Genomic DNA, 23,715 nt, shown 5'->3' on the forward strand with positions numbered 1-23,715 from the left:
AGGAGAGACAAAATTAGAACATGGTTTAATTGAATGGCGTACAGTACAACATTGATAAAGCCAGTGTGTGTTAATGATAAAGGTGTTTTTTTTTTGCCTGTACCCATGGTGCCTCTCCTCTCCGTGTCTCAGAGAGCTCTGTGCTGGTCTTCTTCTGAGTTCCCCCTGTGTACAGGACATGTTCTCAGTCTGTCTCACACTGTTCATTTTTAATGAACAGCTATTATCAAACACGGCCATCTCCCTGGGGCTCGGTCATGCAAAGAGGATAACTTGTGGGCCACTGGGGTTCTTTTCATGTCAGGGTATGGCACGGCCCAATCTCTGTACACAGACTACATTATGTACATAGGACTGGTCAGCCACTTCTGCTCTGCTACCACTCTGGCCATTGTGGCACATAGGTGAATAGAGCAGCTGACAAACCCAAATCACACAATCTGGGAATATGTACTCTCCTCATAAATGTTGTCAATAGAAATAGAATTGGGAAAAGCTATGGGCTCTGGTAGGTCATCAAGGAATCAATTAGTCCATATTCTTGAGAATTTTCCTCCTTTAAAAAAAGAAACCATTAGAAACACAACCACTTCGTTGGGGGAGAAAGGCAGCAGGGTCCAAGCTGAGCCATGTAGAGAGGGAGAGAGGAATGGGAATGAGAGACCATACACTAGTCTGCCTTCTCCTGCTTTAGATGTGCCACTTGATGATAATGCCATGGGACACTCTGGGCAATTTAAACATTCATGCATTGTCCAGCCAGGGCACTCTGAGTTGCTCTGTAATAAAAAAGATCTGACAGGCCTGAAGAGGAAGGCCAGGGATCCTCTCTATCTCAACAAGCTCTGTGTGGCTCGCCCAGATAAAATACAATGTATTCCAAGAGGGTAAATGGGAAAATAATCACCTTGTTATTTGTTTAGCAGCAAATTCGATCCATTCTTGACAGTAATATAGCTACTGTGGTCTTAGATCGTTTCTATCATTACAAGAGTTTAGGCTTCTTATGTGCTATTGACTGATTATGACCAATCAGAGGACACTTGCACTATTGGTTATATATGAGTATATACTTAAGCAATAAGGCATGAGGGGGTGTGGTATATGGCCAATATACCAAGGCTAAGGGATGTTCTTAAGTACGACGAAACACGGAGTACCTGGATACAGCCCTTAGCCGTGGTATATTGGCCATATATCACAAACCCTGAGGTGCCCTATTGCTATTATAAACTGGTTACCAACTTAATTAGAGCAGTAAAAATATTTTTTTTGTCATACCAGTGGTATACAGTCTGATACCACGGCTGTTAGCCAATCAGCATTCAGGGCTCAAACCACCCAGTTTTTAATTGTTATTAGACATCCAGTGAGTGCTTCTGTGTGTCTCTTATTTGTGGCTGTTAGCTCAAGGCGGAACTGTTTGCTGTTGAGCAGTAAACAGGCTACCCTTTATATCAGGGAAAATCCATGCATGTCCATGCTCCTGTGTGTGTCTCAAAGCTGACCTTCGCAATCTAGGGCTGCTTGCTCTGGGGACACTCTCTGCCTGAGAGCCCTTGGTCAGCATTAATTACCCACTAGATCTCCAACTGCCTGCTCATCAGGTCAGTGCTCCCATATGGTCCTCCAGGAGGAGGCAGGCCGGCAGGCAGGGAGAGTGCTGGGTACCTGTGGGACATTGATTAGATAAGCAGCTGCTAATAAGAGAGGTTCTTTAAAAAAGAGCTGCAAGTTCAAACGATCATGACGGTGGCAACGACTGGCAGATGCAGCCCCGGTGCAAGGGGATTTCACTTGATTAAACACACACACACAGGAACACTGTTGCAGAGAGGCTATTTGATGAGCTAAGCACAGAGATTGATGGAGTCACCTGTGTGTGTGTGTGTGTGTGTGTGTGTGTGTGTGTGTGTGTGTGTGTGTGTGTGTGTGTGTGTGTGTGTGTGTGTGTGTGTGTGTGTGTGTGTGTGTGTGTGTGTGTGTGTGTGTGTGTGTGTGTGTGTGTTTAATCAAGTGAAATCCCCTTGCACCGGGGCTGCAGTTGCCACCGTCAGACAGCACTTAAAGCTGGTGACTCATTTGACACACGCCTCTCATAGGATCCCTTTACAAAGTGCAGGCGTAGAGAAGTTATGAAATATGATACATTCTACAGGACTCATCTAATTCTACCCTGCTTGTTTTCCGTTTGTGTCCGACAACCATGGCATTAAATAGCTTTTTAATTCAACTTGAAAATAAAAGGGAAACAATGTAGAGAAAAAAAGTGAGTGAGATCAAGCTTTGATTTAAATATACGGTATAGTCCAGCTCTCATGTGGCGTGGTATTCCCTGACAAGTGCCCTTTCCATAATGTGATTAGATTCCACAACAATGCTTTATCATGACAAACCACATTAGACCAGAGGTAAGTGTATTTGGTCCATGTCTGTGGGAAATGATGGCTAGGCTCTACAGGGGGCGGTCAACACGGACTAGCTTGTCTTGTTTACCTCCCCTGTTTGGTTTCATCCTGATCGAGTTACAACGCTGCTGCTTCTGTTGCTACTGCAACCCACATTGTGTCTGATCGATCTGGGCTCTGATGGCGAGAGGCAACCTGTTGGAACTGAGCAGAGGAAGAGGTGAGACAGGTGCTCTAAAGTCTAATTGGATTTACTGATAAGATATATAGTATGATTGCTATTGGTTTCTTCTGAGCTAGGATATGGGTGGTTCCTATACAGTCTTTGGGTTTAACAGATCCTCTTGCAGTCATTTCGTTTTCCCATAAACCTTAGTGAAGATATACTGTAGTAGTTACTGTGCAGATGTGCAATCATATCACACTTTGTGCACTTTAACTGTCCTCTGTAGAAATGACAGAGACAAGATTTAGAAAATGTGTCTTGATTTTATTATTTTTATCAGGCTTGCAACTGAACATAACGATATAGACCATGAGAATCACCAAGTGAACAAGTCTGCTTCAGCATTCCTCATCCAGACTATCATCTGCTGCTATATATTCTCTCCATCTGTTCTGACCTCTGATGCAGCACACAGCATGTTGGACACCTAACCTGCTATCTACAGAACTGTGATCCCCCTACATCTGCACACCTGCCCAACCTCTACTCACCTATCCTTTCATTGCACCAAAGAATAGTATAGATATACAAAGTTTAGAAGGTGCTGAAGATGATTACGTCGGAAGCAGTGTCTTAAGACGGCGAGAGTCAGTTTATGCAGGAGTCGACTTCCTGATGTTTATGGTCAGGCCGGCAGCAAACAGATGCATGCTGGTCCTGAGGAGGACTGGGTCTTGGAGGATCTCCCATAGTGAGAGGTGGGCAGGTCACATGGGGTAGAACTGTGAGGCAGCCTCGGATGACTGGATTTCCACCTGGGCCATCTTGAACTGTGTGCACTGCAGCCACTTGCGCAGGGCGAAGGGCAGGGCCCCAGCCGCCTGGCCCTGCACACACTGGTGGTTCACTCTGTTCTGGATGGCCTGCAGCCGCAGCTGTAGCCCTGCAGACAGGTGCTGCATGGGACAGGGTGAGAGTTTTTTGTTCTGAAGAAAATTTGAGCATCTATATCCATATATAAACATAATACAAATCATATTTGAATTGCAATTTAACTCTTACCTTTAGGTTAGATTGAATCATGGGCAACCACATAGGTATTAACTGATGGAGAGAAAAGGGGAATTTTGAGTTGAAATAGAAAGCAACATGAAGAGGCAAAATAAAGTGTCAAATCAAATGTTTTGGGAAATTGTGGGTAAATGCCCCTCTTACCTTCACAAAGATAGTTGAGTTGCATTCTTGTAGAGCCTCCATCAGGCTAATGACATGTAGACACACCATCTCCACCATCTTGGGAAGTTAGAAATAACACATTTGTATTACTGCAAGGGATCAGAACATGATTTATGATCACCCCGCTTCCAAATATGAATCAAAATATATCATGGCAAAGCAGATTCTTAGGCCGGGATCTGACTGTGTATTTGGACAATGCTTTAAAGGTTATTTCCGATTGGGCCGATGTTTACCGTGAATGTGGTCTCCGCAAACGCAGGAACATTGCCTTTAAAACGTGCATTGTGGACAAAGCGCAATTGGATTGAATCCCGGCCTTACATAACAGCAATGTCCTGTCAGACACAACAAGGATCTGTCTGTGCTTTAGCCAACTCCTCTGCCACATTTACAACTACCAAAATCTGGGTAGTAGTTTGCCGAGGTGACAATAGCCTGGCTTTACATTTCATATTCAACTTTTGCACATATCTCCATGCACATCCTATTTCCAGCCCACCCCCTCTTGCAGCTGACAGAGAGATAAGCGTGTGGATCTTCCTCACCACTTTGTTGTGGGCCATGAGCTGCAAGATGCTGGGTGTGACGCGGCTCCAGAACTCCAGGCCGGTCAGGATGGCGTTGGAGGAGAACTCTGTCTGATTCTGGTTCTGCAGGGCCGGAGTGGCCGCCGACTGCTCACAGTAGATGGTCCACAGCTGGGCAAACATGAAGGCATGGAACAGGGAGCACATGTGCAGCACTGACGTCTGCAGACAGAGGATGGAAAGAAGAGAGAAGTCAGTGGCACTTTGGTCTTTATCTTATCCTAGACTTCGGTTGAGGGAGGACAAATAAAATCTTCATACGTTTACGTAGCATTTACTTCAACATTTATGCATATGACATTGAGACATTGTCCAGACCTTGGATTGTTCAGGGAAGCCGATGAGGATGACGATGAGGTGGTCAGCGATGTGTGAGCCAGCGTCCAGGGGGATGGGCATACAGGAGGTGGAGCCCTGGTGCAGGGCATAGTGGGTCAGGGAGCCCAGGAGCAGCCAGGATAGCTGGCGGATGTGGGACACACATTCAATGAACTCCTTAGGTCTAGGGAGAGGACAGAGGTTAAACACTTTTTGAGCATACATTACAGTCTTATTAGACTCCCAATGTATTGTAATGTCGTATAGAAGCACTTCTACTGATAGCATTCCACTAAAAACTACAGAAATCTAACTGATCAAGTCTGCTATACCATTTATGACATATAGTTCTATCTTCATGGTTATAAATAGTGAGATCACTGAAAGTGACATCTGTGCTGTAACTGTCTGTGCCTCTCACCCCTGCTGCATGGCGGACGGGGGATGGTAGAGCCAGGGCAGATAACGGATCACTGCCTTGTTGTCACGGTGATTGCCTTTGCTGATCTCCATGGCAGCTACCTGTGCCAGGCCCACTTTCAGGTTCCCTCCGAACGTGTCCTCGTGCAGTGGCTGACAACACGCCTTCATATGGCTCTGGAGAGTGTCACATGATCACAGGATAGGTCACATGACTAGGGCCTGGCAGTGACACCACTCTCCGAAGGTGTCTCAGGGAGAGTTGGGATACGCAAAAAAAAATCTCATTCACACCTGCGTATAATACACACTTGTACATGTGTGAAATAGGACAAATATAAGCACCCACCCACATGACAAGATGGCTGGAGGTGATACTTATGTAAGATAGGTGAATGAGGAGGAAACTCACTTTTAATTTGGTCAGTGTGTGCATATCCGCTATGAAGTCTAGAAGTTCACTGATGTATTGCCTCATGCATTCCATTGCTGCTGTCGTGCACTGAAAAAGACAGAGAGAATAGTGCAACAATCAAATGGACAATATCTGTATCTCATTTGGTTTCATTAGGTCATCATAAAGGGACCCATAGAACCAATGTAATGTATGATGTACTGTCTTACCCCTGGAAGAGATGAGATCATGTGCTTTGAGAGTACAGTAGACTCTGCTAGCCTCGTACCAATATCTGAACAAACAAACTGACAACATACACGGATGCAGTTAACATCAATACATATGCAAAGTCATCTTAGGTACTTTGGAGTTAAAGTCTTTTCCACAAGTAGATTTGATTGTACTACTGTTTACCTGGACAAGCAGTAGCAGGTTAGTATCGGGTAGAGGAGACTTGAACTTCAGAGCCTGTAGAAGCTCCAGCACCACAATACGAGACATATAGAACTTATCTCGCTCCTGGGCAAACAAAACACACAAAATAGCTCAGGAGAGAGAAAATAAGGATAGTGGAGAGAGAATATAGAAAACCACTGTGTACAAATGTTGTAATTAATTTGAGGAACCATGTTAGATAAACTCTTAGGCATACTGGGGGACGAAGGTTTGCCTAGTGGTTGTCTTATTTAATATTACAGGGTTGTGCACTATATCTCTCTGCCTCTCCAGTGCTCATACAGTGTTGCCTGTGTGTACTGGAGTATAAAGGCTGTCTGTGTTCTGAATAAAGACAGAGAGACAGAGGAGCTGATTAGCATGGCACCCAGTCTAGATCTCCTCTCTCCCAGAGATTCAGTTCAGATGAGCCTGTCAGCCTGAGAAGCCACTGCTCTCTGTTAAATCATCCACTCAATACAAAGCTCTGCCTGCTGCCTGTTTACCAACTAGACTGTCATCCTCTCTCTCTCTCTCTCTAGTATACTTATGGCATAGCATACAGTAGTTACCTTATTATTACCTTATTATACACGTTGGTAGTGGTACATATTGGTTCATACACTACACTACACTACAAAAGTATGTGGACACCTGCTTGTTGAACATCTCATTCCAAAATCATGGGCATTAATATGGAGTTGGTCTCCCCTTTGCTGCTATAACAGCCTCCACCTTTCTGGGAAGGCTTTCCACTAGATGTAGGAACATTGCTGCGGGGACTTGCTTCCATTCAGCCTCAAGAGCATTAGTGAGGTCAGGCACGGCAGGTAGCCTAGTGGTTAGAGCAATGGACTAGTAACCGGAAGGTTGCAAGATCGAATCCCCGAGCTGACAAGGTAAAAATCTGTTGTTCTGCCCATGAACAAGGCAGTAAACCCACTGTTCCTAGGCTGTCATTGAAAATAAGAATTTGTTCTTAACTGACTTGCCTAGATAAATAAACATTTAAAAAAAAAATTGGGCGATTAGATCTGGCTTGCAGTTGGCTTTCCAATTAATCCCAAAGGTGTTAGATGGGGTTAAGGTCAGGGCTCTGTACAGGCCAGTAAAGTTATTCTACACTGATCTAGACCATTTCTGTATGGACCTCGCTTTGTGCACAGGGGCATTGTCATGCTGAAACAGGAAACCCATTTCATGAAGCTCCCGATGAACAGTTGTTGTGTTGACGTTGCTTCCAGAGACAGTTTGGAACTCGGTAGTGAGTGTTGCAACCGAGGACACAAGATCTTTATGTGCATCTTTATGCACATCAGCACTCGGCGGTCCCGTTCTGAGAGCTTGTGCTTGCTCCTAGACGTTTCCACTTCACAATAACAGCACTTACATTTGACCGGGGAAGCTCTAACAGGGCAGAAATTTGATGAACTGACTTGCTGGAAAGGTGGCACTCTGAGACAGTGCCACGTTGAAAGTCACTGAGCTCTTCAGTAAGGCCATTCTACTGCCATTGTTTGTCTATGGAGATTGCATGGCTTTGTGCTCAATTTTATACACCTGTCAGCAACGGGTGTGGCTGAAATAGCTGAATCCATTTGAAGGGGTGTCCACATACTTTTGTATATATAGTGTATATTACAAAATAAATCATTGCCTTCTCATTAGCATGAAACCCCAATATATACAGTACAGTTGATTTGGGGTCACATTTGTTAAAATGTTCAATGTATAGTGCTAAAGTGATAAACATAACATCCCAAACATCCATACGTCTACAATAACCCAGTGAAAAATCCTCCTTAAACTTGTATTTGAGAAAGCTCACCTCATAAGACTAACTGCACAGGAAACAGTTAAATAGACATTATCAGTCATGTTGACTTGCATATTGAGAAACGGATGTTATATAGCGGGGATTTAAAAGGCGAGAGGAAATCAATAGAGCTGGAGACATAAAGCATGGCGCTGTGACAGCAGTAGCAGGGTGAGGATCCATCATTCCTGCAGCAGGAGACAGCCAATGCCCCAGCTCTAACAGAGGGAGGCTTGCCCTCAGATACACACCATACATCCTCAGCCCAGAGCCCCAATTAATCATGTAAATCAATACTGGCTGATTGCCTACTTAATCATCTGTGACACACAGCCACCTTGCTGTCTAGCGGGAGAGGCTGGAGATAAGTATTACAACCAAGAACTACTGTATACAAAGGTCTGCAGACATGGTTTTATATTTAACAATGTGGGAAAGTTATATTTCTGTATCGCTTTTCTAATTGGGCCTTTCACATGAGATCAATGCATTGCTACAGATGAAGGATCTTAATTTAAGCCAGTTTGCTACAGCAGGAAAATAATCCTGCAGCAACAGGAAATGTGAATTAATATGTGGATTATAATGTACATTTTTTGTAAGGATTTATACATTTTTCATTAAAGCAAATCGTTGCGACAAATAATTTTACAGTTTTTCTCGATTGCTAAGACACTGTTAATGAAACTGGGGTCCACTTGCTTTCCATCATAACCTAATGAGCACAACAGTTTAATTTTTTGCAAAACTGTCATTTCTCATTGCTTTCACACACAATGCAAATGCTAAGCACATTTTCACAAAAGAGTAAACACAACTTTCCACAAAATGCGCAAGTCAGTTGAGTAAATCATGTCAAACAAAATGTAAACATTTGGTCAGAGCTGATACAAATTACTCCCATGAATGTGAACCTCTTCTGCACGTGTGCAAAACTTCTTTGCACAATTGTTCAATCAGCAATCAGTCCTTATTCATGCATAAAAGAGGTCACTTCTGAGTTGCTTATTGTAAAATGGACCAAGTAAGAGGCCGAGAGCAAGGACAAAGGAGAGGTCGAGGGGCACATAGAGGAAGATAGTGCAGCTCTCAGTTAAAATGGAAAAAGGTAAAATAAAGCAACAAATGTGATCAAATTAAGATCCTACATCTGTACATAATAAACAAATATACTAATATCAAATGTAAGCTAACCTATACATAACTTACCTTATTGAAGGCTTTGTAGCAGAGGCCACACAGCTCCACCAGGTAAGAGAGGCTGAACACTCCATACTGGATGACAAAGCTCAGCAGTTTGGAGAAGGGCTCCAGTAAGCTCTGAGGAAGAAGAGGAAGAGAGGGAGTTAAGGGTCAATGCCTGGTGGGTGGGTGAGGGGATCTTACCATACCAGTGGTTTTGTTATATTTTCTGCTTATTCCAAATGAGTAAGACTTCTGGGTTCAGTCATGCTGCATGAACAAGATCTCAAATCAAATCAAAAGGTTATTTGTTGTGGACTTAACCATGCAATTCTTGCTGACGAGCCCTTCCCAATGATATAGAGTTAAAAAATTATCATAATAAAAAGAAAAATAGTAACACGAAAAATAAAATGCTCAATAGAGGTATATACAGGCAGTACTAATACCAGATCAATGTGGAGGAATATGAGGTAGACACTAAATGTACATGAATGCAGGGTAAAGTGACTAGGCATCAGGATAGATAATAATAATAAAATAAAGAACATAGGTGTGTGTGTTGTGTCGGTATGCGCATGTGTGTGTGTGTGTGTGTGTGTGTGTGCGTGCGTGCGTGCGTGCATGCGTGCGTGCGTGCGTGTGTGTGTATGTGTGGTTATTGCGTATAGTTATTTATGACACTCAAATGAAGACTGACCTCACCATTTGGTTAGTAGTCCTAATGTATATCAAGCACACACAGACAGACTCACCCGTGTTGCACTTGTGGTGGGGATCTTCAACAGGCAAATGATGATCCTCAAACTGGAGTCCAGGGGACACTGAGAGAGACGTCATCAAATTCTTCATAAGGCTATAGCTCTATATTGATCACAGTCAAAAAACAGTCAATGCAGCCTATATGCAGAGCGAGGTCCAGTACCTTCAGAGGCAGCACAGAGGGTAGTTTAGTGAGGAAGGTCTGGAACTGATTGCAGATGGTGGTCCACAAGTTGCTGGGGGAGTCCATGGGCAGGGCCTCCATGAAGGTGGCGATGTTCCCCAGGCAGTGCAGCATGGTGCCCCCTGCTGGTAGACTCTTCTTGTTGTTCAGACCCTGAGGACAGTGGCATAAATGATAACAGGGTTACAATTTATTGCCATAGAGCCCTTACCAGCTGTTACAATTTTGTTTAAAAATATATTCTAAAAGTGGTTTGGACTATTGGTTGTTATGAGCCAAAGGAGTGAACTGAGATAGACTATGATACGTGCTATTGCTTTAACATTGTAACAGTTTAAGATTGCTAAATAAAACAAACCAAGTTAATAGTGCAGAGTAAATATTGTGAATAACCATGCAGAGGCATGCTCTTCAGCAGTACTCATTATCTGCTTTGGTATCATGCTATCCAAACAGCAGTGTTAGTCTTGTCAACTTTTACAAGAGCTCCTCCAGCTGGATACATGATGAAAGTGAAGATTCTTCTTGAGATTCAAGATCTGGAAGATGTGCGTTGTAGCGCAATTGAAATTTAAAGTTCATTTCCGATAGAGCCGACATTTGCAGAATTTACTATGAATGCGAAAAAATTGCTTTTAATGTCAATCCCGTTATAACGCTGTTCTTCTGCGTTACTGATTGAATCAAATCAAATTTTATTTGTCACATTCGCCGAATACAACAGGTGTAGACCTTGAAATGCTGACTTACAAGCCCGTAACCAACAATGCAGTTTTAAGAAAATAGAGTTAAGAAAATATCTACTAAATAAAATAAAAGTTAAAAATAAAAAGCCCACATACAAACACACACCGCATAGTACCTTCAGCCAAGTGCTGAGCTTTAAGCATTACACTAAGCAGGAAAACGTCCCACCTCCAGCAGCTGGTTCAGTGCAGCCACAGAACTCAGTTCATTAAAATCAATCAGGGAAAAGGCCAATGTTCTCAGAAAACCTCCATCTGAAAATGCACAGAAAAGAATGATGGTAAGGATCCAACCATATCCCTCAGAGAGCTGCTCCTAACAGCAGACATATTGTGGTGTGTATGAGTAGACCTTTGATGTTGCTCTGGAAGAGCTGGGGCAGGATGCCATTGGGGGCCAGCTGATGGAACACACAGCGGAGGAACTGCTTAGCCACACCTGCTGCGTTGCCAGGGATCAGCATGCTACACCAACAGAGACATCAACACACATAGAACGTCTGCACCTCAAGTTGGCATATATTCTCATTTGTGTACAAGAATACAGCCAGCGTGAACAAATCATCAGCATCCACATTACACCTGAGTTTAGCACACACAATATAATAATATACTTAGTATGTCTGGTTGTGATGTGTCATACCTCTCAGCTTGCCCAGAGAAATTAGCACTAGACGCCAGCCTGAAAGACACAAATCTGAATTTAACATCGGAGACATGACAGAGAGTGTGCAAAAATGTTACTGAACAATCAGGTTTGTGTATGGGGATGTATAATAGGGTTGGTGCAGGAGCTGCTGTAGTTGTCAGACCTGCCCACAGACTGCATGATGTCCAGAAGCAGGGGAGCAGCTTGGTCAGGGCTGAGGTGGATGAACATGGAGAGCACCACCACTGCCAGGCCCAGGGTCTCCTCATCATACTCCTCTAGCACCGCACCACAGTCACGACACCTGAGTGACCACACAGTATTATCATTAATAACACTGAATAACCATTCATGTATACAGTGTCTGCGATCCTGAATGACACACCAGTCAGTGTTGGTGGTTGGCGGTAGGTTCTCTCACCTGTCAGTCATGGTGGTGGGCTGGTCATCAATGAACTCCTCAGGGGCAGGCACAAACATGCTGACTGTACTGGGGGCAGATAGGAGGCTGGTCTTGGTGGGGCCTGTAGAGTGAAACACTAAAATCAGCCCAGTCAAACCCAATCAAGCACAGTCATTAAAAATCTGTTTTGATGTTTTTCCCTGTGGAGAGGTGGACCAGAGATAGTTAGCAGTGACTAACCTGTCTCCCAGGTGCTGATGTTGTGAGGGGCACTGGACTGGTGCTCCAGCTGTCTCTTCATCAGCTGGCTCATGGTTAGAGCTCCCAACGAGCCTCGCTTTGCCTGACGGTACTGAGCTGGGGGTGCGACAAACACACACCCAAAGGACTGAGCTGCCTGGTACTTTCCCTCTATAGCCACTATTTTAATTTCAATGGCTGGTTTACTTAAAGGGCAACTCCATCACTTTTCAACCTCATTTTCATTATCTCCAGCATAATGCCAGTACCAACATATGTGACAACGCTGCATTTCTACCTTGGGCTAGAAACTCGTTGCAGGTTTTGAAAATCCCTGTTTTTTACTTTTAATCCTACCCTGTGATGTCACAGAGAATAATTTTTTAGGATCTTTCTTCTTATATTTTTAACCACTGATCATAGAAATACAGTGGGGAGAAGAAGTATTTGATACACTGCAGATTTTGCAGATTTTCCTACTTACAAAGCATGTAGAGGTCTGTAATTTTTATCATAGGTACACTTCAACTGTGAGAGACGGAATCTAAAACAAAAATCCAGAAAATCACATTGAATGATTTTTAAGTAATTAATTTTCCTTTTATTGCATGACATAATTATTTGATACATCAGAAAAGCAGAACTTAATATTTGGTACAGAAACCTTTGTTTGCAATTACAGAGATCATACGTTTCCTGTAGTTCTTGACCAGGTTTGCACACACTGCAGCAGGGATTTTGGCCCACTCCTCCATACAGACCTTCTCCAGATCCTTCAGGTTTCAGGGCTGTCGCTGGGCAATACGGACTTTCAGCTCCCTCCAAAGATTTTCTATTGGGTTCAGGTCTGGAGACTGGCTAGGCCACTCCAGGACCTTGAGATGCTTCTTACGGAGCCACTCCTTAGTTGCCCTGGCTGTGTGTTTCGGGTCGTTGTCATGCTGGAAGACCCAGCCACGACCCGTCTTCAATGCTCTTACTGAGGGAAGGAGGTTGTTGGCCAAGATCTCGCGATACATGGCCCCATCCATCCTCCCCTCAATACGGTGCAGTCGTCCTGTCCCCTTTGCAGAAAAGCATCCCCAAAGAATGATGTTTCCACCTCCATGCTTCACGGTTGGGATGGTGTTCTCTGGGTTGTACTCATCCTTCTTCTTCCTCCAAACACGGCGAGTGGAGTTTAGACCAAAAAGCTATATTTTTGTCTTATCAGACCACATGACCTTCTCCCATTCCTCCTCTGGATCATCCAGATGGTCATTGGCAAACTTCAGATGGGCCTGGACATGCGCTGCCTTGAGCAGGGGGACCTTGCGTGCGCTGCAGGATTTTAATCCATGACGGCATAGTGTGTTACTAATGGTTTTCTTTGAGACTGGTCCCAGCTCTCTTCAGGTCATTGACCAAGTCCTGCCATGTAGTTCTGGGCTGATCCCTCACCTTCCTCATGATCATTGATGCCCCACGAGGTGAGATCTTGTATGGAGCCCCAGACCGAGGGTGATTGACCGTCATCTTGAACTTCTTCCATTTTCTAATAATTGCGCCAACAGTTGTTGCCTTCTCACCAAGCTGCTTGCCTATTGTCCTGTAGCCCATCCCAGCCTTGTGCGGGTCTACAATTTTATCCCTGATGTCCTTACACAGCTCTCTGGTCTTGGCCATTGTGGAGAGGTTGGAGTCTGTTTGATTGAGTATGTGGACAGGTGTCTTTTATACAGGGAATGATTTCAAACAGGTGCAGTTAATACAGGTAATGAGTGACCTGTCATGTGCCTTAATAACAAACTTGTATGCCATCTGTAAATACAAATGAAATTGTTAAATTACGAGCCTAGTTGGTTTAGTCATGGAAAAAGTCAGCAGCCTCCTGAGTGGCGCAGTGGTCTAAGGCAGTGGTCTAGCTGTGCCACTAGAGATTATGGGTTCGAGTCCAGGCTCTATCGCAGCCGGCCGCGACCGGGAGTCCCTTGGGGGCGGCGCACAATTGGTCTGGTTTAGGGGAGGGTTTGGCCGGCAGGGATATCCTTGTCTCATCGCGCACTATTGACTCCTGGGGCGGGCCGGGGGCAGTACACGGTTGCCAGGTGTACGGTGTTTCCTCTGACACATTGGTGCGGCTGGCTTCCGGGTTGGATGGGCATTGTGTCAAGAAACAGTATGGCTTGGTTGGGTTGTGTTTCGGAGGATGCATGGCTCTCGACCTTTGCCTCTCCTGAGTCCGTACGGGAGGTGCAGCGATGAGACAAGAATGTAACTACTACCAATTGGATACCATGAAATTGGGGGGAAAAAATTCAAATAAAAAAATGAAAAAATGGCAGCAACTGCAACCTGCTAGCCATGATTGGCTGAGATAATGAAGGGCTGGACATGCTGAGAGATGAGTTTGGATTGGTCTGCCATGTAGCAAGCTTCTGTCTATAATATGAGCTGTTCAGTATGTGTAGGTAATCTTTTCTAACGCAGGACCGAGTTTTGAAATCAGTGGAATTAGAGCGTTTGGTAAGATATTACATGTTTCTAATTTTGTCCGAAAGTCGTTTTCATTTCAAGTTAAAGTGTACTGTAGGGTAGTAACGTTATGAGTTGGGATTATGGTTCAATGTTTAGTTAGCTAGCTACATGTCTAAACAAAAGACTCCACTATGCAAGTACCTATTTCAATAAAATGCTTATGATGTCACTGCGACATCTGTCGCTGGCAGCTGATAAATTCGCTCTGGCAACCTATGCCAATTTCAGAGTACTTTCGTCTGAATGTGTCAAAGCACAGAATAACTGACACATTTATGAACGCTCAACACCCGTTGAATATGGCCGGTGTTAGTAAACGTTGGCAAATGTTTTAATTTAAATTGTAGCCAGCAGCACAGTTGCAGTCACCAACGCTCTGGATAACATAAAAACAGCCTAACTAGCTCTGCAAGGGCGAGTAAAATGGTCAGAGTGAGCTGTTCTCTCATTGGTGTCTGGAAGTAGCTAGCCAAAGTCAGCCAGTTAGCTTGGGTGCTTGACTGCTGTTGTTAGGTCAGAACGCTCGGATCAAGACTACTTTTTGTCCAGAGCGTCCTGTCTGCAATCTGAATGCTCCGAGAGCGAAACACTCTGAATTTACGGACTGCCAATTTTTAACACACCCGTAGTATAAACCAGCCTTTAGTCTTGAAATCTTTGGTTGTTTAATAGCCTCACATGTGAATCATTAAAGAGATGGGTGGGGCTAAAGCTTAAAAGGGTGTGAACGATGCTGAATGGGTGTAGACAAAGAAGGTACCAAAACATTCAAGGGCCATTTTCTCAAAAGTGTGGTACCAAGTTTATCAACTTTCAGAGCAGAATTACTTTCCCATTGTTCCTCAACTGCAGTATATGGTATACCATTTTCTAGCTCTGAGTCTCTACTTTTATCTAATGTAAAAAACACCATTTCAAATTTTGCAACATAAGACCAAATCGAACCGGTCGGTCACATAATGTAGACACTGGTTTGGTGCTGGAGATGATGAATATGAGGTTGAAAAGTGGTGGAATTGCCCTTTAAAGCAACTGCCAGGAAAATGGGGAGTAGAAGACACTCACAGAGGTAAATATAAAAATGAAATGATTTAATGGCTTAGTTGCGTATCTTCATTAATTTATATATAGTCGGATTGGTAGAATCCTGATCTATTGATAAGAAAAATAAAATAACCATGAAAAAACTGCACTGGTGTCTTATACAAAAGGCTGAGAAAAACACTACTCAAAAAAGAGTATTTTACACCTTTAAAAGTCAAGGCCAAATGTCTGAACAGTGTAAAGTTCTTGGTGTAATGACCACACCTGTTTTGGGGGGTGATTTAAAACACATGACAATGTGGAAGTATTTGGATCCTACTTGATACTGAAGAGCGGTTGCTTGTTTCTGGGATAGCAGCTTCAAGGGTGGGGGCTGAGGCGGATTCCCGTGGCTTTTCCAGGGTAGACAGAACTTTGTGATCTGCAAGGCAATGTGGGTGAGTGATGGTGCGGAATAGTGGCTGCTTCAGCATCTCAGCCTCCTCCTTACCTCACATGTAGACAACTGGTTAGCACATGGGATGCTGCAGACACCCAATACAAATGTAGTTGAGCTACAAGTAATTAACTGCAAGTATACATTGAGTCCTAGTGCAAGAGCAATCTAAAATGAAGATGTGGTTTATTGATGTACTATTTAGTAAAAAAAGAAATTTCTCATTTAGGCTATTACTAGTTCTTATATGGACAACTATTTATGGAAAGTGTGTTGCAGTAATTTGAAGGCGCTGTACTGATATTTATTCGGTTTCTCAGACTTTCTTTTACAGTAGGCTTTTCAGAAGTTTACCATGGGTTGGAATGGGAAAAGGGAGAGACAAAGCCACAGGACAGGAAACAGCAATGGTGACCAGTTGACTAAAGATTGGAGGTAGCATGGATATGCGACTAGACAATTTATATTTTGTTCATGTGGTTCTGCACTTCTAAGCAGACGCTTCAGTAGAAAACTTATTTTATCAACCATATCTCATAAGCCCCCTCAAACCTTAGAGATGTCATCACTGAAACACACATACATCCAAAGGCACATTGTGCATGAAGTCAGCATACTTATCTCAGGGGCACAGAAAAAGGATACAGCAGCTGTAAGTCCATACAGAGGGACCCCTCTCTCTGAACTCAGGCTCCTGTCTTCCCTGACCCTGATCTCTCTTACCTGTGTCAGTGGGCTGCTCACCCAGCTTGTCCAGGGTGTTGAAGGAGATGTCCAGGTACTCTCTCTGGATGGCACTCACAGCTATCTTCCTCTGTTTGCGTTGCCGGGGAACTATCTGGATCTTAAACTCTGCCTCGTCGTTCTCATCATCATCAGGTTTAAAGTCACTGTCATCAAGGTCCTCGTCATCTTCTTCATAATATTCCTCTTCGTCGTTGTTGTTCCCCTCCAGAGAGGTGAGGGGTTCAACTGTGTCCTCAGGGATGTCCAGGAAGATCATCCTGCCAGAGGGACTGGTCCCCAGACCCACCCCTGCCTTTAAGTCCTCAGGATGCACAAAGTCATCCAGGGAGGTGTCAGGGACAGCAGGGGTCTTCCTCAGCAGGTCCCTCTTCTGTTGTAAGCTGAGAGTCATGGGGCTCTCCAGGCCAGGGTGCTCCGACCGGTCAGGCAGCTCCAGGGAGGTGGTGGGGGTTGCATAGTGTGGTCTCCTCTGTAGAGGCTGTTGGGGGCTTTCTTTTGATGGGGAGTCTGTGGTCCTCTTCTCCTTAGAACAGTCCTCCACGCTCACCTGCACCATGGGGGACAGGCACGCGGTGCTGCTGCTGGCAGGGGAGGCAGTGGGCCTGGCAGGGGAGGCAGCGGGCTTGGCAGGGGAGGCAGCATACCTGGCAGGGGAGGCAGGGGGCCTGGCAGGGGAAGCAGCAGGCCTGGCAGGGGAAGCAGGGGGCCTGGCACTCCCATTCAGCCTGGGGCCCATCACCATGTTCAGGTCAAACTCCTCGTCACTCTCCACGATCCTCAGTGGTGGTAGGGGCTCAAACACCAGGGAGTCACTGTCGGACATGGAGAGGATGGAGTGCTTCTCTGGGATTGAAGTGCAGTCGGAGGAGAGGTCAATGAGGTCCTGGTCCTCCTTCTCTGCAGAAGAGCCGCCTGTAAGAGGGGAGTCCAAGTCGGCCTTGTCCTCAAACGTCTCCATGCAGCTGAGACGCACCTCTGGGATGACAGGCCTCGAGCAGTCTGAGTGGCCCCCCCGGGTTCCTGAACGGTCCTGGTGGTCACTGCCCTCCGCTCGGCCTGAGGAGCCGTCTGACGAGCCCTTCCCATGGCCCCCTGTCCGCCTCGGGTGGGAGGTGGTGGAGGAGGGGAGCCCGGGGGTACCATGCTGCAGGTCACAGCGGTCTATGCAGGACTTGCGTCGGTGCTCGTCCAGGTTGTAGAGGATGGAGTCGGTGTTGGAAATGTCCAGGGACTTCTGCTTGTGCATGGCCTGCAGACGCTTCTTCCTGGTGCTCTCCTCCCTCACACAGTGCAGGATGCTGTCCTGTAGCGCACTGGCCTCACGGTACTCAGACAGCTCAATTTCACCTGACGCAGACAGAGAGAGGATCAAAAGATAGATCATATCTGATTGGGAAAATCTGTGAATGCTCAATTCATGTCAGCGAAGCATTTAAGTTCAATTAATTTAATTGCTGGATAAAATAGGTCATCCTTTGAGACTATTTTCATACTTTTCTGGGCATTCAGCTCTACCGGCTGGTACTTGACAGACTTGCTGCCACCGATCCTTTTCAGACGGGCGAAGAAGGTCTGAGACTCCTTGTTGCCTGCTCCAGTTGGTGTGTCATGAACGTCAGACTCATCAAACACACTGTCCTCCTCTGAAAAAAACATCATACACATTACATATGTAGGATCTTAATTTGATCAGTCTTTTGTTGCTAACTATTTTCTTGCACTGCAGGAAATGCGGATGAGCTTTGTGATTTACATAAATTCACTGAAAACCCACATTAACACACAGTTATATTAACAGTATTTCCTTTTCATGCAGCCTACTTTTTTGACCAGCTAATAACCTAACCACCTGTTGCTGAAGGATTATTTTGCTGCAACAATATAGGTCAAATTAAGATCCTACATCTGTATTTTTGGGCTTTGACGGAGACTTGGATCACCCAAGAGTACACTGCTACTCCAGCTGCTCTCTCTTAATTTCTCTCATAGTCCAAGAGCATCTGGTCATCGTGGTAGGAATCTCCTAAGTGGAGATTTTCTCTTTTCTCCCTCTCTCACCTGTCCATCTCCTCATTTGAAGTCCACTCAAGCTTAACATTGTTGTCATCTACCGCCTACCAGGTGTCCTTAGAGAGTTCCTCAATGAGCTTGAAACCTTGATAAGCTCATTTCCTGATGATAGCTCACTGCTCTTCGTACTTGACAACTTCAACCTCCTGACATCTGCCTTCGATTAATTTCTTTCCAACCCTCTTTCCCCTCCTTGCCTCTTTTGACCTCACCCTTTCCCAGTGCCCTCCCACTCACAAGACAGACAATATGCTTGACCTCATCTTTACTAGAGGCTGTTGGCCTACTAATCTCACTGCAACCCCCTTCCAGGTCTCTGATCACTACTTTGTTTTCTTTTCTGTCTCCCTTTCCTCCAACCCTAACCACTCAGCCCCTACCCAGATGGTCATGCACCATCGCAATCTTAGCTCTCTCTCTCCCAATACTCTCTCCTCTTCTGTCCTATCATCTCTCCCTTCTGCTAAATCCTTCTCACTCCTGTCTCCTGATTCTGCCTTTTGGACCCTACTCTGCGTACAGCTGAGCGACAATTTTGGAAAACTAAACTTCCGGAGGATCTATCATCCTTTCACTCCCTCCTCTCTACCTTTTCTTCCTCTGTATCTGCTGCTAAAGCTACTTTCTATCACTCTAAATTCTGAGCTTCTGCCTCTAACCTTGGAAACTCTTTTCCACCTTCTCCCCCCTCCTTAATCCTCCACCGCCTCCTCCTCCCTCTCTGCAGACAACTTTGTCAACCACTTTGTCAACCACTCCTCATACACTCAGCCTATTGAGTCCTCTGGTCCCACTTGCACAGAAGTACCCTACGCCTTAATCTCTTTCTCCCATCTCTCTCTAGATGAAATCCTGCGACTAATGAAGTCCGGCCACCTGACAACCTGCTCGCTCGACTCCATCCCATCCTCCCTTCTCCAGGCCATCTCTGGAGACCTTTTCCCATTCCTCACTTCCCTCATCAACTCATCGCTGACCACTGGCTGCGTCCCCTCTGACTTCAAAACGGCCCGAGTCCCTCCCCTCCTCAAGAAACCTACACTCGACTCCCCTGACGTCAAAAACTACAGACCGGTATCCCTTCTTTCTTTTCTTTCCAAAACAATTGAGTGTGCTGTCTCTGACCAACTCTTTCGCTATCTCTCCCAGAACGATCTTCTTGACCCTAACCTGTCAGGCTTCAAGACGGGTCACTCAACTGAGACTGCTCTTCTCTGTGTCATGGAGGCTCTCTGCACTGCCAAAGCTGACTCTTTCTCCTCTGTTCTCATCCTCCTAGATCTATCCGCTGCCTTTGATACCGTGAACCATCAGATCCTCCTCTCCACCCTCTCAGGGCTGGGCGTCTCAGGCTCTGCACACTCTTAGATTGCATCCTACCTGGCAGGCCGATCCTACCAGGTGACGTGGAGAGGATCTGTGTCTGCACCACATAGTCTCACTACTGAGGCCCCGCAGGTCTCGGTTCTAGGTCATCTCCTCTTGTCTCTATACACCAAGTCACTCTGCGCTGTCATATCCTCCTTCATGCTCTACAACGTCCGAAGAATACGACCCTACCTCACACAGGAAGAGGCGCAGGTCCTAATCCAGGCACTTGTCATCTCCCGTCTGGACTATTGCAACTCGCTGTTGGCTGGGCTCCCCGTTTGTGCCATCAAACCCCTGCAACTTTTGCAGAACGCAGCAGCGGTTTTCAACCTTCCCAAGTTCTCCCATTTCATCCCGCTCCTCCTGGCACACTCCACTGGCTTCCAGTCAAAGCTTGCATCCACTACAAGACCATGGTATTGCCTACGAAGCCGCAAGAGGAACAGTCCCTCACTACCTTCAGAGCTCCCGAGTGGACTGCATCTCAGGCACTGCATCTCAGTGTTAGAGGCGTCACTACAGACCCTGGTTTGATTCCAGGCTGTATCAAAACCGGCCATGATTGGGAGTCCCATAGGGTGGCTTACAATTGGCCCAGCGTCGTCCGGGTTTGGCTGGGGTAGGCCGTCATTGTAAATAAGAATTTGTTCTTAACTGACTTGCCTAGTTAAATAAAGGTTAAATGCTGAAACCCTACATCCCAATCCGAGCACTCCATTCTGCTAACTCTGGTCTCTTGGCCCTCCCACCCCTACAGGGGGGCAGCTTCCACTCAGCCCAGTCCAAGCTCTTTGTCGTGGCACCCTACCTCTTCAAATACTATCTTAAATAATCCCACAGCACCACCCTCGCATCCCCTCCTCACTTTATTGAGGAAAATGTACTTACTATGACTGAGATATGTGGTTGTATCACCCAGCTATCTTAAGATGAATGCACTAACTGTAAGTAGCTCTGGATAAGAGCGTCTGCTAAATGACTAAAATGTCACGTAAATGTAATGCATGTCCAAAACTCTTCATTGTTATTCCTGATTAATTTCAAATAAAAGCCTATATTTACAATCCAGGCATGTGATAACCTCTGTTGTCCCCACCTTTCTCTTTCTCGTTGTAGCGGCTGATGTTGGAGTTGTCACTATAGAGGGGTCCAGCAGTGGCATGGGGTCTACAGCTGTGGTACTGGGCATTCAGGGTGTTGATGGTGATGTGGATCAGGTGCAGAACTCCTTTACTTACATCCATGTCCCTGTAGGGGTACTAAGACCACACACAGGATCGATAGAAGTGAAGGGTAAGAGAGTACAAAGCAACTTAATATATATAAATTAGCTGTCCTCAATATTACATTTTCACAATTACAGGTAATCAATTATAGACACACTGCATCTATAAAGTTTACAATGTAAACACATTCACATAGTGAATAAGATTTCATTATATTCCAACTGTGGGTGGTGTGTACCTTGTAGAGGATGACCAGCAGAGCTTTGAGCCACATCTGTCTGATGTGTGGCTGCAGGGCCCAGAGAGAGCAACGCGGCGGCTGCTGGAAGTAGTGTCTGAGCTGGGGGCAGGTGCAGTACTTCAACACCTGGACCACCAGGGGGAGCAGCTGCTTCCCCAGCCCAATGTTGTAGTCCATCACCTGCAGGAGATATCACACCACACCAGGTTCTTCTTGATGCTTGACAGATTGTCATAATTCACAACATTCAGCAGCAGCAACACAATACTTAAAACTTTACAGTGGGAAACAAACTGAAAAACTCCCATCTTTCATTTACTCCCAACTGAAGCAGGATTTCTCTCGGGTTTAAACTCTAGATTTACTCAAGGACTGTCTTTAAAACAAATGTTAGAACTAGTACAGCATTAACTCAGAGTCATTGATAGGGTTAATGATATCCTCTGACCTGTGCGATGCCAGCAATGAAAGCATTGAAGCAGGTGGAGGTCCTCATCTTTTGCGGTGCGATCATGAAGCAACCCTCCTGCTGGTCATAGCCCAGCAGCACATACAGGTGGCGCTTCACCGAGTTGAAGGCCTTGGCACTGCCGATGTCTGCCTCGGCACTGCTCTTGTCTTTGGCCATGAACTTCATGAGTACCATGATGAGCTGGTGCACCGTCTGGTGATCTATCCCAGCATCCTCTGGGAGCAGGTCCCTGATGACCGAGTCATCCTCCATTGAGGGGCTGTGGCCTTGGAGAGGGGCCGAAGCATCAGGGTTAAAAGGCGGGAGGAGGCGTGCTGCCGACAGGGGAGCGGATGGAGAGGAGAGGGGCGCTGAAGCAGGGGAACAAAGCTCGGGGGAGGGTACGACAGTCATCTAACTTGGTCTACATTTGGCAGGGTGATTACATATATGGACGTCACTTTAACATAGTCATGGAATATGTAAAATGCAAACAGAAAATGTGACAAGCTATCAAGATAGCAAGAGTAACAGTTTTCTCCAATTCCAACATTATTTGTTTTTGAGACTAAAAACGAACGGACTACCCACTGGGCACAGATGTCAGTTCAACGTCTCCTCCACATTGGTTCAACGTAATTTCATTGAAATGACGTGGGAACAACATTGATTCAACCAGTGTATGCCCAGAGGGTATCTGTGAATTTTGGATGAAAAGCAATGAATGTCAGTGAAGAGCAAACATTGCTTTTCCATCAAGTTTCCTGATGCCTAACAACTTTGTTAGTAGCCATAAGTTAGTCATATGATGCCATTATGCTGAAGGGAATGTTGATCTGTTTCTAGATTTAGATTTGGGTTGTTATTTACCTGGCAGGACTTTCTCTATCATATCTCCCAGAGTCGGGGCAGAGTGCTCTTGCCTCGTAAGCCTTAAAGCTAAAAACCACACATGAAGAATGCAATTTAGGAGAATGTTCTTGGGAGGTAGCACAGGACACAAGTCTGAGCTTCCAGATAACCTTATACATTCCAATGTCTCACACCATTCACATAAAGTGATCCTAATTTGGATGCTGAGACTTTTCCAAGTTATTCTATTAATAATTTAACCTCCACTTGCTTACTCAATCTCAACAACCACACAGTCTAAAGCCAACAGTAGACCCCCTCTCCCAGAAACTCAGTCCGCATCCTGTGCAGGGTCAATGAGGAAATCACAGAGAAGACAAACCTCTTACCTTCAGCAAGATAACAAATCACTGAGAAAATATGCAATTGAGTGAAACAAACAGGAATAAAGATTTTGTAGGTATACTAACAGAACAGAGAGGTGAATTGATGAAGAGAGAAACAGTAGAAGCATGGGACAGACAAAAGCTGAGACCTACGGACTAGTAGCCTAAACAACCGATGAACACTCACGTAGTCGGTTACACAGAGTCTCTGGGAGGGAGAAGGCTCGCTTGGTTGTGGACGGGCCCTTGATGCTGTCACGGAGGGAACGCACACTCTTCTGGCGGTTCCTGGCAAAGCGCGCCCGTCTGATTCTCCACATCGCTGCATCACTAAGGTTGGCCACGTTGGTGCGCACAGCTGTGATGGCTGACAAGGAGAGGCAAGGAAGGAAAGATAAATAACATACATCAATGTGCCTATG

General features: G+C 45.4%; 1 protein-coding gene across 9 annotated transcripts in view; it reads right to left on the reverse strand.

Moving 5' to 3' along the window:
* Positions 1-8: 8 nt before the first annotated feature.
* Positions 9-23,715, reverse strand: part of LOC129812944 (protein unc-79 homolog) — a 65,249-nt gene continuing 41,542 nt past the window's right edge. For 4 of the 9 annotated variants that reach the window (XM_055864948.1, XM_055864950.1, XM_055864952.1 and 1 more), the window contains 26 exons: positions 23,481-23,660; positions 22,926-22,994; positions 22,053-22,390; positions 21,602-21,784; positions 21,234-21,396; positions 18,190-18,339; positions 16,673-18,043; positions 15,833-15,934; positions 11,953-12,069; positions 11,731-11,833; positions 11,473-11,613; positions 11,304-11,342; positions 11,013-11,125; positions 10,830-10,915; positions 9,894-10,067; positions 9,724-9,792; positions 8,996-9,106; positions 5,950-6,054; positions 5,763-5,840; positions 5,551-5,640; positions 5,140-5,315; positions 4,719-4,902; positions 4,359-4,562; positions 3,790-3,867; positions 3,637-3,678; positions 9-3,530 (listed from right to left, as the gene is read on the reverse strand). In XM_055864948.1, coding sequence (XP_055720923.1) covers positions 3,342-3,530; positions 3,637-3,678; positions 3,790-3,867; positions 4,359-4,562; positions 4,719-4,902; positions 5,140-5,315; positions 5,551-5,640; positions 5,763-5,840; positions 5,950-6,054; positions 8,996-9,106; positions 9,724-9,792; positions 9,894-10,067; positions 10,830-10,915; positions 11,013-11,125; positions 11,304-11,342; positions 11,473-11,613; positions 11,731-11,833; positions 11,953-12,069; positions 15,833-15,934; positions 16,673-18,043; positions 18,190-18,339; positions 21,234-21,396; positions 21,602-21,784; positions 22,053-22,390; positions 22,926-22,994; positions 23,481-23,660 — 4,655 coding nt within the window. In that variant the 3' untranslated portion in view covers positions 9-3,341. The remainder of the gene's footprint in view (positions 3,531-3,636; positions 3,679-3,789; positions 3,868-4,358; positions 4,563-4,718; positions 4,903-5,139; positions 5,316-5,550; positions 5,641-5,762; positions 5,841-5,949; positions 6,055-8,995; positions 9,107-9,723; positions 9,793-9,893; positions 10,068-10,829; positions 10,916-11,012; positions 11,126-11,303; positions 11,343-11,472; positions 11,614-11,730; positions 11,834-11,952; positions 12,070-15,832; positions 15,935-16,672; positions 18,044-18,189; positions 18,340-21,233; positions 21,397-21,601; positions 21,785-22,052; positions 22,391-22,925; positions 22,995-23,480; positions 23,661-23,715) is intronic. The other 5 variants (XM_055864949.1, XM_055864945.1, XM_055864953.1 and 2 more) reach the window with 3 other exon arrangements.

Source organism: Salvelinus fontinalis, chromosome 16, assembly GCF_029448725.1.
Source record: "Salvelinus fontinalis isolate EN_2023a chromosome 16, ASM2944872v1, whole genome shotgun sequence".
NCBI classification, from domain to species: Eukaryota; Metazoa; Chordata; class Actinopteri; order Salmoniformes; family Salmonidae; genus Salvelinus; species Salvelinus fontinalis.